At 46.0% G+C, this 13716-nt stretch overlaps 1 protein-coding gene across 4 annotated transcripts in view; it reads left to right on the top strand.

The window, feature by feature from the left end:
- The window catches only part of RFTN1 (raftlin, lipid raft linker 1), a 238501-nt gene that overhangs the window by 215581 nt on the left and 9204 nt on the right, over positions 1–13716 (top strand). For all 4 annotated transcript variants that reach the window (XM_023554948.2, XM_023554946.2, XM_003415792.4 and 1 more), the window contains 2 exons: positions 7159–7262; positions 9006–9087. In XM_023554948.2, coding sequence (XP_023410716.1) covers positions 7159–7262; positions 9006–9087 — 186 coding nt within the window. The remainder of the gene's footprint in view (positions 1–7158; positions 7263–9005; positions 9088–13716) is intronic.

Genomic DNA, 13716 nt, shown 5'->3' with positions numbered 1-13716 from the left:
CAACGTCCACCTTCCATTTGATGGAGGTGAAATGTTTCTGCTTTCCAGCTTGGCACTCGCCAGGTCCTGCTTTTGGACCCCCCATGTCCCATCCTTGTGTGAGGGCATGACCCTCACCTGCCCCATATGCCCCTGTGCCAGGGTCTGTGCTGAGCCTGAGCAAAGTCAGGGCAAACCCCAGCTTTCTGAGAAGATGTTTACATGCCTCTTCCTCACCACCCAGCCCTGCCTCACCCTCCTGCTGTATGCCACTTTCCTCCTGAAGTGTCCCTACTCGTAGTTGCTCGAGCCTTCACAGTCAACTGCAGAGCTGGTTTTCCAATCCTGTGTTGCTTGTCCTGAGACATTCGATGGGGTTGATAACTCCCTTTTTAAACCTCTTTCCCATCCTGGGCTCCTCAGGGGCTAATTTCTTCCAGTTCAGTCAGTGCTTTTCGTTCATCTTCTGCTCACTTCCACACCAGGGAATGCAGTCCTCAGGCATCCCCACCCCTTGAGTTTTCATCTGCCACATGTTGGCCACCTCCAAGTCCTTATCTCTATCCAGACTTTTACCTGGTGTTGGGCTGTGTATTCCTTTCCTAATGCTGCTGTGACAGATTTGTTATTATCTATTAAAACAACACTGATTTATTATTTTGCAGCTCCTGAGGTCAGGTGTTCAAAAAGGCTCTTAAGGGGCTAAAATCAAGGTGTCAATACTGTTCCATTCATCTGGAAACTCTAGGGGAGAATCGGTTCCTTGCCTTTCTGTCCACATTCTAGAGGCTGCCTATATGCCTTGGTTTGTGGCCCCATCACTCTGGCCTCTATATTCATCATCCCATCTCCCTCTCTGACTCTGATCACTCCCTGCCTCTCTCTTATAAGGACCCTTGTGATTACATCAGATAATCCAGGATATTCTCCCCACCTCAAGATCCTCAGTCACTCTGCAAAGTCCCTTTTACCATGGAAAGTAACATGTGTACAGGTTCCGGGGATTAGCATGTGAACATCTTGGGGAGCCGTTATACTGCCTACCACAGGCCATTTCACCTAGCTGCCTTCCGGATGTTTCCACATGTTCCTGAAACTCAACATGCCCAGAATGGAACCCATTCCCTCTCATTGCCCTTCCTTATTGTATATGCCCAGGTTCAACACATGAGCAGCCATTACTCAGTGCCTCAGGCCACTGTTTGGATAAAACATAATTTAACAAGCCTGGCATTGACGGGCACTTGGGTGATTTCCAGTGTTAACAGGTCTCTAGTAATCAACTTTGTACATTTGTCATTCTTTTATATGTAGGATAAATTCCCAGAAGTGAGATTGTTGGGTCAGAGGGTAAATATATTTGTAATTTTGAAAGATATTGTCAAATTGTTCTCCGTGAGGGTTGAACCAGTTAGTTTGCCCTCTTGCTAGTGATGTCTGAGAATGTTTGCTTCCCCACAGCCTGGTCAACAAAGTGGGCTGTCAAACTTCTGGATTTTTGCCAATCTAGTAGGAGGAAAATGGTACCTCAGACTAGTTTCAATTTGCATTTCTCTAATTATGACTGAGATCCAGCGCTTTTTCTTGTGCTTAACGGCTGTTTGAATTTCCTTTTCTGTGACCTCTTTTCATATCCTTATCTATTTTAAAATTTGGATTATTGTTTTTTTTTTTTTATATAAATTTCTAGGAACTTTTTTGTCTGTAATGTGAATTGCACAAATTTTCTCATTTGTCATTTGACTTGGTGTAATTTGTCCTTTGTCATGCAGAAGGATTTTTCATGTAATCAAATTTATTTTTACTTTATGGCTTCTGGATGCTAAGTTAGTAAGAAAGAGCTTCCAGTGGGTCTTTTAAAAATTAAAATAATAAAATTGTTTTAAACTTGGGGGATTGGACATAGGCAACTATTTCTTTTCTCTTATGAAAAGCCCAATGAAATGATACTAAAGGCAAGATAGGTGGATAGATGATGGATTAGATAGATAGATACCTACCTATAAGAACAAAAAGACTGAGAGAAGAGAAAGTAGAAGATGAGTGATTTCAACAAATTTTTAGAAGATGCAAAGTAGATAGAGGAGTGGTAACTGATTTAGCAAGATGGAGAAAGCTGCAGCCAGGACACTTAAGGGGTTATGGATCAGAGGAATCACTTTCTCTTTCAGGACTCAAGAAAATCTCTGGTCTTCAAAGCACAAATCACCAAGGGATGAGGGGAGGTGAACTGCGGAGCTAAAGCCAGGGGGGTGGTTTGAAGTCCTTATTTGGTGTGTTACGATCCCTACCCATCTCTACCTCATGCACCCTGGTGGCTAACCATCTCTAGCTCATGCGTCCTAGTGACTATAGAGACAATGCAGGGATCAGAAAAAATGCCTAAAGAGATAAAATATGTGTACACATGAAACAAAATTAGAATGTGATAAAGAAATAATCAAAAGGTAAAAAAATAAAAGCTTTTGGATCTTAAAAATCAAGTGACAGAAAAGTTTAAAATGTAAAAAAATTAGAAGACAAATTTTTCAGAAGATAAAATGAAAAGACAGAGGAAGGAATTAGAAGAAAAAAAGGTAATACAGTAAAGATCAATCCCACATTTGGACTAATAGTTCCAGAAAGAAAGAAGATGGGGACTTACAAAGGAAAAAAAAAAATGTAAGAACACAAGAATCCTCAGATTGCAAGGCCTTTCATTGAAAAAGACCCACACCAAGACACATTGTTGAGAAACTCTGGAAATCCGGGAGCGGGGGGAACCCTAAAAAGTTCCAAAGAGACACAGTGGCTTACACCCGAAAATCAATAATCACAGTGGATATCTCAAGAGCAATGCTGACATCTAGAAGCTAGTGGAGCAATACTTTCAAAATTTAGGTGGAGAAATTAATTTCATCCCAGAATTCTGTACCCAAACTGTTGGGTAAGGGTGAAGATAAAGACATTTTTAGGAATGCAGGGATTTAAATAACCTACAGGGCGTTGTTTCCTAGGGAGCCACTAGAGAGTGTGCTCTAGCAAAATTAGGAGGAAACCCAGAAACTAAAAACTGCCTGCGTAGGACAGTAGTGGAAAAGAGCCCTCAGGCATGGAAAGCAGCCAGATGCAAGGGACAAAGGGCTCCAGAAATGATGTCTTCAAGAGAAAAAATGGAACTAGGCACATGGAAAGTTTATTAATGGCATGTAATAAATATATTGGAACATGTAGGATAAATTAGCGATGGGTTCATGGACAACCAGGCAGATGAAAAAAAATTGAGGTAACGATTAACTCCAGGCAAAACAAAGGGTTATATAAAAATGAAGGTTGATTACAGTGCATCACTTCACCCAGCATTGAGCAATGTTTGTGAAGTTATCATAATCCCAAAACTGACTTTTGATTTAGCCAAAATTAAAATATAACTTTGAAGCACAAAGAAAGAGGAAGTGAGAGATGTGTTCAGCAGTGCTAAGCCTTCATTTCCCATGGTGTGAAATCAATAGATAATATCTAAAACTGATGCGTAAAGTAATAATAGTATAAATTTGCTCTGCTAGTAAGTGTTGGTGTTGTCGGCACTGGGTTTTGGGTTTTAGTAAGTGTTGGGTGTTATTGTTTTGGTAGCAATTTTATGAATGACACAGAAGTGATTTTTGCAGGGTTTTTTTCTTACATGCATTCTTGGTGAAAGACAAGGGTTCACCTTGTGGATGTCAGGAAAAGAGTCACTGTTTTCAGGTATGGTGACCATCCCTGAGCGGTTCCTGCACACCTTTCAGAGATGGGAGTTTGAGTCCCTGTTACTCTTCATTTACGGTCACGTATAAGGAGCGAAGTATTCTCTTTTAAAATGCTGTTTTCCCAGATTACTTCCACAGATTGAAGCAGGGGAAAAAGGAGGAGCAAACTGACATTCAGGATAGAAACTTTGTCAGTGGACCTCCTCGTTATTTCCCTGAACAGAGGATCTTAAAAAAATGATCAGAAGAAAAATGTGTTTCTTAGTAAACTCTACATTCTGTGGTCATAATTATTGGAGGGTAAAGGAAGGTTGTGTTGGATGTCTGTTTCTTTAGTTGATTTGCGATCACTGAAGAAATTATAGGGAACAAAGGGAAAAAAAGAACTATAAATACAAATGAATTCCTTTTATACAAGTTGAAAAACCACAGGACGTACTGCATTTTTTTTAACACTCCAGGTGTGATCAGAGATTACGTATCCACCACAGGAGAGTGGAGAGTTAATTAAATTTTTTGCTCCTACTCACAGAAAGAAATGTCTTTTTGTTTTTGATAAGCAGGCTGGCTTTTGAGTGCTGTTTGTGCTTTCTTCTCTCCTCACTGGAGTGTCACAAAAAGCAGATCAAAGAGACCCTTCCATCCGGGTATGTTTCCTACCACCTGTCTTAGCTAATGGATTTAAAAGCCTTCCACTCACTATGTGGAGCTCAATTGTGTTTTAGAAATGCCATCTTCTTACTCTGTTTGTAATATGCATTTGTAAAATGGAAAACCACATTTAACATTAATTAAACCAAGACCAGCTCAAATAGTTGGAGTCAGAGGATCTGGTGGAGTGTCACACCTCACCCCTTTCTCCTTATATTTACTTTCCAGTTCACCATGTGATGGCCAGAAATTAATACTTGAGATGGAACTCTCAGCTCTCTCAGGCAGGGTTGTATTTGTTTTGTTGTGCTTTTCCTTTCCCTTTTGGCTTTATCATTCTGTACCCTCCAGCTGACATCCCCTACCTCGAAGGGAAAAAATGTTTGGGAGAAATCCTGCTGTCTTTCTCTTTAAGATAGTGGCAAAATGAAATAAAATAGAGCAAGATAGAAGCTGCCCGCCAGCAGAGGCTGTCTGAGCAGGCGGGTCAGGCTTCAGCGGGGGTCCTTCATTGTCTTGCCGCTCTGGGTGCTGGTGGAGAAAGGAGAAAACCTGGCTGAGGCACAGTCACCAATAAAAGGACTCCATTCTGCCAGTCAGGGCTTTGTGAGGTGTCAAAGCTTGTCCTGGTTGCCATGGCTACCGTCTGATTGTGGCGGGTTTGTCACAGTGCTTGATAAAGTGGGGAGGTTATTCTTGATAGGCCCAAGTAATCATAACCTTGCAAAGCTAGAGAGGGTAGATTTTAATTTTTTTTTTCCCCTCCTTTCTCTAAACCGGGAGTGAAGGGATGGCGGCAGGCTGATCCAGAAATGCAGTAACACAACCCTTCCTTCAGCAAGAGGGGCACAGGGGGCAATGCCCACAGTGGGGACGCTGGCCACACTCTGGTCGGGAAGCTGGGGGTTGCTGGTCCTCTGCTGGCCTGGGCGGGGCTTCCAGGGAAGGAGCCATATTGAGGGCCTCTCCTGTCTGCCTCCTGTAAATTGATTATACTTGTCCCTCTCCCTTCTCCTCCCTCCCCTTCCCTCCCTGCTCCTTTTCTCCTTCCCTTGCTTTCTCTTCTTCCCTAAATTTTTTTCCTCAGATGGAGAGTGATGGGAAAGAGACTGCAGGGAACAGCAGGTACATTCTGGCCACAGAACTGTAGATTCTTTTCTTTCGTCGAAAGGGACCTAAGAGACGACGTAGGCAGTGGTTCTCAAACTTAGGCGCGTCAGAACTAGTGCGAGGGCTGTTCAAACACTGATTCCTGGGCCCACTCCCAGAGCTTCTGATTCAGCAGGTCTGGGTGGAGTCTGAGAGTATGCATTTCTCACAAGTATCCTGGTGATACTGATGATACTGGCCCAGAGGCCACACTTTGAGGACCACTGATATGGGCCAATATATATTTTTATATAGTTGAAGAAACTGAGGTTCATGAAGGGTAAATTAATTGCCAGGGGCTCAAGTGACTTGGTAGCTGCACTGGGACTGGTGCCCAGTTTTAGAAGCTTTAAAAGCTCTTTAAAGAGGCGGGGCTGGTTGTTCCCTCATCCTTCTTCCTGCCCTCTAGCCCAGGGCAGCCAAGTGAACTGGTTCTGTTTCCAAAAGGCCCCCACCTGGGCAGCCCACACTGTGGACCATCCCCATTGAACAGAGCACTCCTGAGTTAAGCCCACCCTCCTCAGCACTCTAGGCCCTGCCTCCCAACTTTATCTTCCAATTTACACATGCTGGCAATCTCCCCCTGGAATGCCCCTTCCCCAACACCACTTGTCAGTTTCCTGGCATCCTTGAGCCCCACAAAGCCCACCTTGACTGTGGCTAGGATCCCCCTCTCTTCTGACATGCAGGGCCTTATGACCCTGCCATTTTGCATTTTGGTTATTTGCATGTCTGTTTTGTTGCCTCTGCTGGACTGTGAACTCCAGCAGGCAGCACCATGCCTGGGTTCACCTCTGTACCCACCACCACTCACAAATACCAGATGAATGAATCCACATGGCTGCATAGGTTGGAAGGAATCTGGACACATGTTTGGGATTTTCTGAAGCCAACCTAACAGCAGTGGTGCATTCAGTGTCCACCCAGGGCAGGGGCAGGGCCTGCACTTTCCGTTTTAGCGAGGAGCTTAGAGGAAGAAGCAAAGCCTGTCGTAGTGAGAATGCCTAAGTATGGGACCAAAGGCACTGGCCACACGTTAGGGTTGTCTTCCTGCAGGAGCTGGACTGAGTCTCTAAATTGAAAGGTTTGACCGCCCTCCACCCCCATTCCTGATTTGAAGTACAAGGTGGGTAGCATTTATCTATCCCTGTGAGGCAGGGTATGTAACAGGCAAAATCCCTCCGTGTTGCGTTCACGTATGCACACGCATGTGTGTGTGTGCCACTGTGGCTGGATGCAGGTGACCTGATCATTTGTGAGGTGTAATTTAACCCCCACCACACCCCAGATCACCCCAAGCAGTGTGTGTCCTCGTATGCCCTGAATGCATCTGTGAGGTGAGGCTATTGTGCCTCTTCAGTGAAACTCACAGGAGGCTTTTTGTCCAGACAAGGATAAAACAAAATTAATGGATTAATCCTTTGGCTCTAGTTCCTTGCCAACTACACAGACTGAGCCAGGCTGGAAAGAAATCCCATGTTGGTTGTTGGCTCCAAACTCTTGAAAGATCCTTCGGCGAGCATCAGAGTGGGGGCCTACGAGCTGTAGGGCATCCCCGCCTCCTCTCTGCTTTGTTGAGTTGGTGGATTGAATGTCCCCTCTCAGTCACATGGAAGTCATCGTGAGACCCTAACGTGGTCTTTCTCCCCAGGGTGTCGAGGTGCAAACAGACTACGTGCCACTGCTGAACTCATTGGCTGCCTATGGCTGGCAGCTCACCTGTGTGCTACCTACTCCCGTCATCAAGACGACCAGGTAACAATAGTGGGGGTAAGGTTAATTACTGAGCACTGATTCTGTGCTAGATGCTGTTCTTAATAAGCGCTTTACGTGCTTAATTCTTCTAGTCCTTGGAGGCTGGTACGGTTAGTGGCAGAGCTAAGATTTCAGCTTCTTCACCACCCCCCACCCAGGGTCTCTCCTGCGCCCCTCTTTCCCCATAAGGAGCCTTGGCCAGTGGAGCATTCCTGTCCTGCATGTCCCAGGGTACCACCTGGGCGGAGACGGCCTAGAGCCCTCAGATGCACCTGCTATGTGCCCTGTGCCAAGCTAGGTAGGCAATTTATATATAATTTTATTTAGTACTCAAAAAGGAAAAAAATCCTATGAGGTGGTATTTTTTATTAAATCCATTTTACAGCTGAAGAAAGTGTGGCAGGGAGGTTAGGGACTTGCCCTAGATCGTGGTACTGGTTAGTGGCCCCACAGAGGAGATATGAAGACCTGGGGTCTCAGCCTTTGCTTGTGGCATTCCTTACAATTTCTGGTTCACTGCCATTTGTCCATCCTCCACTCTCCCTTCTATCCCTTGAAGTCAGGTGCTTGTCCCAGTCACACCAACCCCAAAAGGTCTTCCATCTGTATTTTGGGTTTGCTGTCTATTCTTGAGAGTCCCTGGGTGGTAACAAATGGTTCATGTGTTCGACTGTTAACTAAAAGGTTGGAGGCTGGAGTGCACCCACAGGTGCCTCAGAAAAAAGGCCTAGCAGCCTACTTCTGCAAAAATGGCTATTGAAAACCCTACGGAGCACAGTTCTACTGTGACACTCATGGGGTCTCCATGAGTCGGAGTTGACTCCAGGGCAACTAGTTAAGTGAACCCTTAGTTGTGAAGTCACCCAGCTCAGTGCCTCACACAAAATAGGTGCCGAGTAAGTGTTCTCTCCCTCTGTTCCCTCTCAGACCCCTAAATGGATGCAGTAACGTGTTGCCTTAGCAGAGAAGACATTTGCAAAATAGAGATGTAAAGAAAGTCAACAGAAGGGTGGGAGCATGAGAAGACAGCTATCTCTCTTGCATTATTTCTATCATCTTTAAAGGCAACTCCATGGAATCCTGTCTTTCTATCTTCCTGGGAAGAAAGAGCAGTCTCTCACCCCATTTGTTAATTCAAAGCAGAGCTGAGGGCCCTGCCTGCCGCCCCGTGCAGGAGTAATTATCGCTGTACCTGCAGGAGCCACACTGTCTCACCACACGGCAAGACCCTGTATGGCCAAGACCCTGTGCGAAGCAACCCCTCTGCCCACTATCCTGAAATGGCTGATCCACTGAGCTCACCGCCCAGGTCCTCATCTAGCCGGCCATCCCGGGCCAACCAGGTCCCTCTGTGGCATCATTACCAGAGACAGATTGGGAAGAGGCCTCCCGCCCCATTGAGATTCACTGAAGAAGCCAGTTTGTCATCATTTGGCCAAGATGCTAGGCTGTTACTTCACATCAGGAGGCGGGAGCCTCCCGCTGTGAAACTGACTTTGCAGGAACACCCAAAGAGCTTTGCTTGAGCCCCTGAGACAGCTCCCTGGAAGCAAGGGTGGCTAACCTGGGGGTGGGAGAGTGGGGAGAGTGGGCTTCTTGATTTCTAACCTCTCAGGATTCGGTGGGGGCTTTCCTTTCTGTGGCTTGTCTGCCTGAGTGAAGTTAGGGATTGCACCATCTGTTTCAGGTTTTGGGTTTCTCCAGGCAGAAGGAAACTCATTCTCAGCTCTCTGTGTGTTACAGGGAGGGGAACGTAACCACCAAGCAGATTGTCTTTCTCCAGAGACCATGTCTACCTCAGAAAATCAAGAAAAAGGAATCAAAGGTAGGTGACCTGGATTGCCTGCCTGCCTCGGTTTTCTTTAGCAGGGCTTCTCTTTGCAGTAGATGCTCTCCAGCAGCTGTGTGGGGAGCCTGCTCCAACCTCCGTGGGCTCTCAGAGCCCAAGGAACACCTGAGCCCCTTTGCAGACCCAGTCACACCTGAGGCTGATGAAATGGGGGATGGGTGAGGGGGCTTGAGGGAATCGGCTACCAGCCTCCTGCTCACCAGGCCAGAGGAGCGGAGGAGACCGTTTCTTCTGGACACACAGACATGCCAGATATTCCCACAAGGCTAAAAATAGGGGCATGAAGGCAGCTGCAGTCTGTCCAGGGTGAGAATGGCTTGAACTCATGCCCAGTTTCTTCGTGTTGTAATCTCATGACAAGCTGCCTGCCCCCTTAGATCCCTCAGGACATCCGAAGTTTGGAGACCACCAAGTGATCTTGGCAGAGGAACCCTGCCAAAGTCCTTTCTTGACAGGCCCCCATCCAAAGGCCTGTGAGTTAATAGCTGCTGATGTAGACAGAGGCCAGCCTTAGCCTTCAGCCATGAATCCTCAGGCCATTCCATCTTCAGGAAGGCCCCTAATTGGACTTCACAAGAGCTATCCCAGAAACACAGTCACCCTGAGACCATGGCGATTCTCAGAAAATCTTCCCTGTGTTTCCTAAAGTCCAGCCAAGTTGTCTCCTTCTGCCAGATGACTGATGTTTCAAACCTGCACACTTCTCAGGGATGCTTTTCCTGTGGGTGTTTCACCAGTTTTCTCAGGAAGAGGCCAACGAGCCCATTGGCCCAAGTCAGGAACCACCTGGATCTAGCCCATTCCACCTTTGCCACCTTCTCAGGCAGGATCTGCTTCATCTCATACCTGGCCCATCCCCCATGTTCCCCACTCTCAGTTCCTCATGTTCTTTGGATACGGAGCCCAGACAGGATCATCAAGCAAGTGAACAGATTGTAGTAGACCCTCACCAGCCAACAAATCCACGGGAACCCCACTTAGGGAAGGAATGCCAAGGAATAATGACTTGGTGGCAGATGGGCCGGGGTGCAGAGGAAGGTCTTTTTCAAGCTCTGAGACATTAATGTGACAGGTGACAGCAGCGGTGGGCCAGAAGGCAGCCTCCAAGTCCGCCATTACCCACTAGGAGCAGTCAGCCACCAGCTGCAAGATGGATCAGCTAGAGATCCTTGTCTGTTACAGCGTAGCCGTAGGTTCATGGGAGCTGCAAGCAGTCATGGAAAGAGTGACATTAAACAAGCACGTGAGATCTCCTGTCAGACACTGAAAGAAAGCAGGCTTCAGCCCTTAAGACTGGAGTTAGTTCCACGTTGTCTGGACAGATATTCCTGGTTGTAGGTGGATTCCAAAGGACAGACACATGGTTTGACTTTGGTAGGAAGGACATTACATCCCCAGAGGGAGATGAGCCAATAGGAGCTTGAGCGGACTTTAGAGATTGACTTTTAAAGCTGCTCTAAGGAGTAGAACCCCTGAGGGAAAATCAGAGAGGATGGTCAGTAGAAACTTGCCCTAGGTGGCACAAACAATGAAGTGCTTGGCTGCTAACTGAAAGGTTGGAGGTTCAAGTCTACCCAGGGGCTCCCCAGAAGAAAGGTCTGGTGATCCGAAAAATCATCCCTTGGGAGCACGGTTCTACTCGGACATACATGGGGTCACCATGATTTGCATCGTCTTGACAGCAACTGGCAACTTGAGGCCCCAACTATACAAATATGGGTTGACTGCTTTCTCAATTTATCTGTTTATCCTCAGCTAAGTTCCAAAGATTAGAGGCAGTTAGCGTTGAACACTTGTTCTGTGTGATACCGTCTAGGTCATCTCACTGGTGGAGTCCCAGAGAGAGAGGAGTTTTCAGCCAAACTTCCTTTCTTTTTTTGAATGTTTTTAAAAATTTTTTTTATTTCTTCTTTTAGTGAAAATACACACAACAAAACATACACCATTTCAATAATTTCTACATGTACGATTCAGTGACATTGGTTATGTTCTTCAAGTTGTGCCACCTTTCTCAACAACCTTTTCCAAATGATTTTACCATCATTAACACACACTCACTGTCCCTCTGAGCTTCTCATCTATCCTTTCGAGTTGCTGTTGTCAGTTTGATCACATACAGATAATTCTTTAAAAGAATATAGTGCTTAATGCAGACATTCTTTTCTAATTAGGCTAAACTGTTATTTGATTCAAAGGTGACTTCAGGGGATAGTTTCAGTTCAAGATCTAAAGATTTCCTCAGAGTAGTAGTTTTGAGGGCTCGCAGCCAAACTTCTCGACGGAGTTGTCAGCTCTCAGTGTCTCTGCCATTCACTGCTTGGCTGGCTGCTCTGCATTCTGTTCCTACAGGTCTGTGGTTACCTGTGACAGCACCTCCATTTAGTCCTCACCATGTGGGGCTCCCTGAGCACTGACCTGTTGGCCACCCTCTCCCTCTTGGAGCACTCTTTTCTCTGGGTTCCATCCCACCACATTTTCCTGGTTTCCCACCAAGTTCCTCAGGGTGCACACCTCCCCTGTTTCTCCTCTCATCTTTTACCTCTTTCCCAGAAAATCTCATTCATTCCCAAGGCGTCACCACCTCTGTACCCACGGCTTATATCTGTATTTCCTGTCCACACTCTCCTCTGAGCCTCCAGATCCATCTGTCCTGTCGCCTACTCAACGTCTGCACCTGAATGTCTTGAAAGCACCTCAGATATGGTCTAAGCCCAAACTCATGATTCTGCCCCTCCCCCCATGCCCGAGCCCCCCTCCCCGTTCCTTTCCCCCCAGCCGTAGAGGAATGGCTCCACCATTGACCCAAGTGCACCCACCCACCTAGGGGTCATCCTTGACGGCACCTTCTCCTTCCCTCCATATCAGTCTGTGCTTTACACATGTCAAGTTCAGGTCCTAGAACGTCTGTGTTCCAGCCACTCCTCTCCACCGTCACTTGCCTTGGCTACTGCAATCACCTAATAACAGCTCTCCCCACGTCAACTCTGGCCCCTTCCAAGTACGTTCTCCACTCAGATCCAAAGTGTTCATTTAAAGTCATGTCACCCAGCTGCTTAGAACTGTTCTAAAGAGTTGCGTTACTCTTGAGACAAAGATGGAAATCTGTAGTGGGTCCCACAAGTCCCTGTGTGGTCTGGCCCTTCTCAACTCTACCTCAGCCCATCATTTTCTGCATTCTGACTACACTGGCTCTCATGCTCTTTGCGTCCCCCCGCTATAGAGTGTGCCTTTGTCTGCTTCAGCATTCCCTCTCCTAGGACACTCTCCTCCCTTCTATCTCCACTCAAGCATCATTTTCTTGGGACAGTGTTTCTCTCCTTTTAGTCCATGTCGGGCTCCCTTGTAATGCATTCACAGCCTTCCTCTGAGTTTCTCACTGTTTGATTAGTTTATCCTTTACTGGAGGAGTCAGACATTAACTCCAAAGACTTTTTTTTTTTCCTGACTATTGTATACGAGGTACTTAACCCAGCACCTGACATTTAGTTGATAATATTTATTGAATCAATGAATGAATAATCAAACTTCTGAGCCTCAGACAGATGTAATATGTCTAGCTCTAGGATTTCAGTGCTAGTATTGAAATTAAGAAATCACAAGATTTGGCACACCAAGGACGTAGCATATTTAGGCCTCTTTTAATCAGCAAAGTGGATAAAATTCTCCAAGACTTTTCAGCATTAGAAATAAACCTCCTAATGTATATGTGAGTGTAGTTTTCAAAGCAAATACTAAACTGCTTCAAAGATTATAGGTGACTTCTGCAACACTGGAGAAGTCTTCCTTCCAGCTAAACTACTTAAAGTGGAGACAGTCCTAGACATTTTTTTAAAATGTGTGAATTAAATACAGCAGCCCCTGCTGACACAGGACTTTGGACACACATGGCTGTAATGTGAAGGTTTGTTTTTTTTTAATATAATTTTTTTCTGATTGGACAGCTAGTTGGATTCTTTCTCAGGTATCAGCGAGCACAGTCAGGTGCCCCGTCACTCTGGCTTGGGACGGTGCTCTGACATCAGTGTGGCCTGCTTTACCTAGGCTGGTTTGTTGTCTCAGACCCTTCCTGGTATGGCTGAAAACATGGAACACATCCTTCATGTTTTAATCTGTATAAAGACCTCACCTCAAAACCTCAGTCTGAAAAGCTGCTCAAGTCCCAGGTGATGCCACATCCCTGGCTTCTTGCTTTTACAGATGCCTCCTATGAGCCTTGCAATCTGGAAAATTTTTTGTGAATGTTAAAGACCATGGCTGTCCCAGATTAAAGGAGGAAGAAAGGCCAGGTGGTAAAGGAAGACAGAGGAAGCCTCTCTTGGATGGCAGAGCAGGGACTGTGGGAGGGTGGGGATGGGTTATTTTGTCCCAGTGCAAACAGTTAATGCTCTCAGCTACTAGCTGAAAGGTTGGCAATTCAAGTATACCCAGAGGCACCCCAGAAGAAGGGCCTGGGGATCTTCAGGAAAAATCAGCCATTGAAAACCCTATGAAGCACAGTTCAACTCTGGACACACGTGGGGTCACCACGAGTTGGAATTGACTCAGTGGGAACTGGTTTTCTTGAGGGTTTTTTTGTTTGTTTTGTTTTGTTTTTTGGTTCCTGCA

The sequence above is a fragment of the Loxodonta africana genome, chromosome 27, assembly GCF_030014295.1.
Source record: "Loxodonta africana isolate mLoxAfr1 chromosome 27, mLoxAfr1.hap2, whole genome shotgun sequence".
Lineage (NCBI taxonomy): Eukaryota > Metazoa > Chordata > Mammalia > Proboscidea > Elephantidae > Loxodonta > Loxodonta africana.
This window is presented reverse-complemented; position numbering and strand designations above follow the sequence as displayed.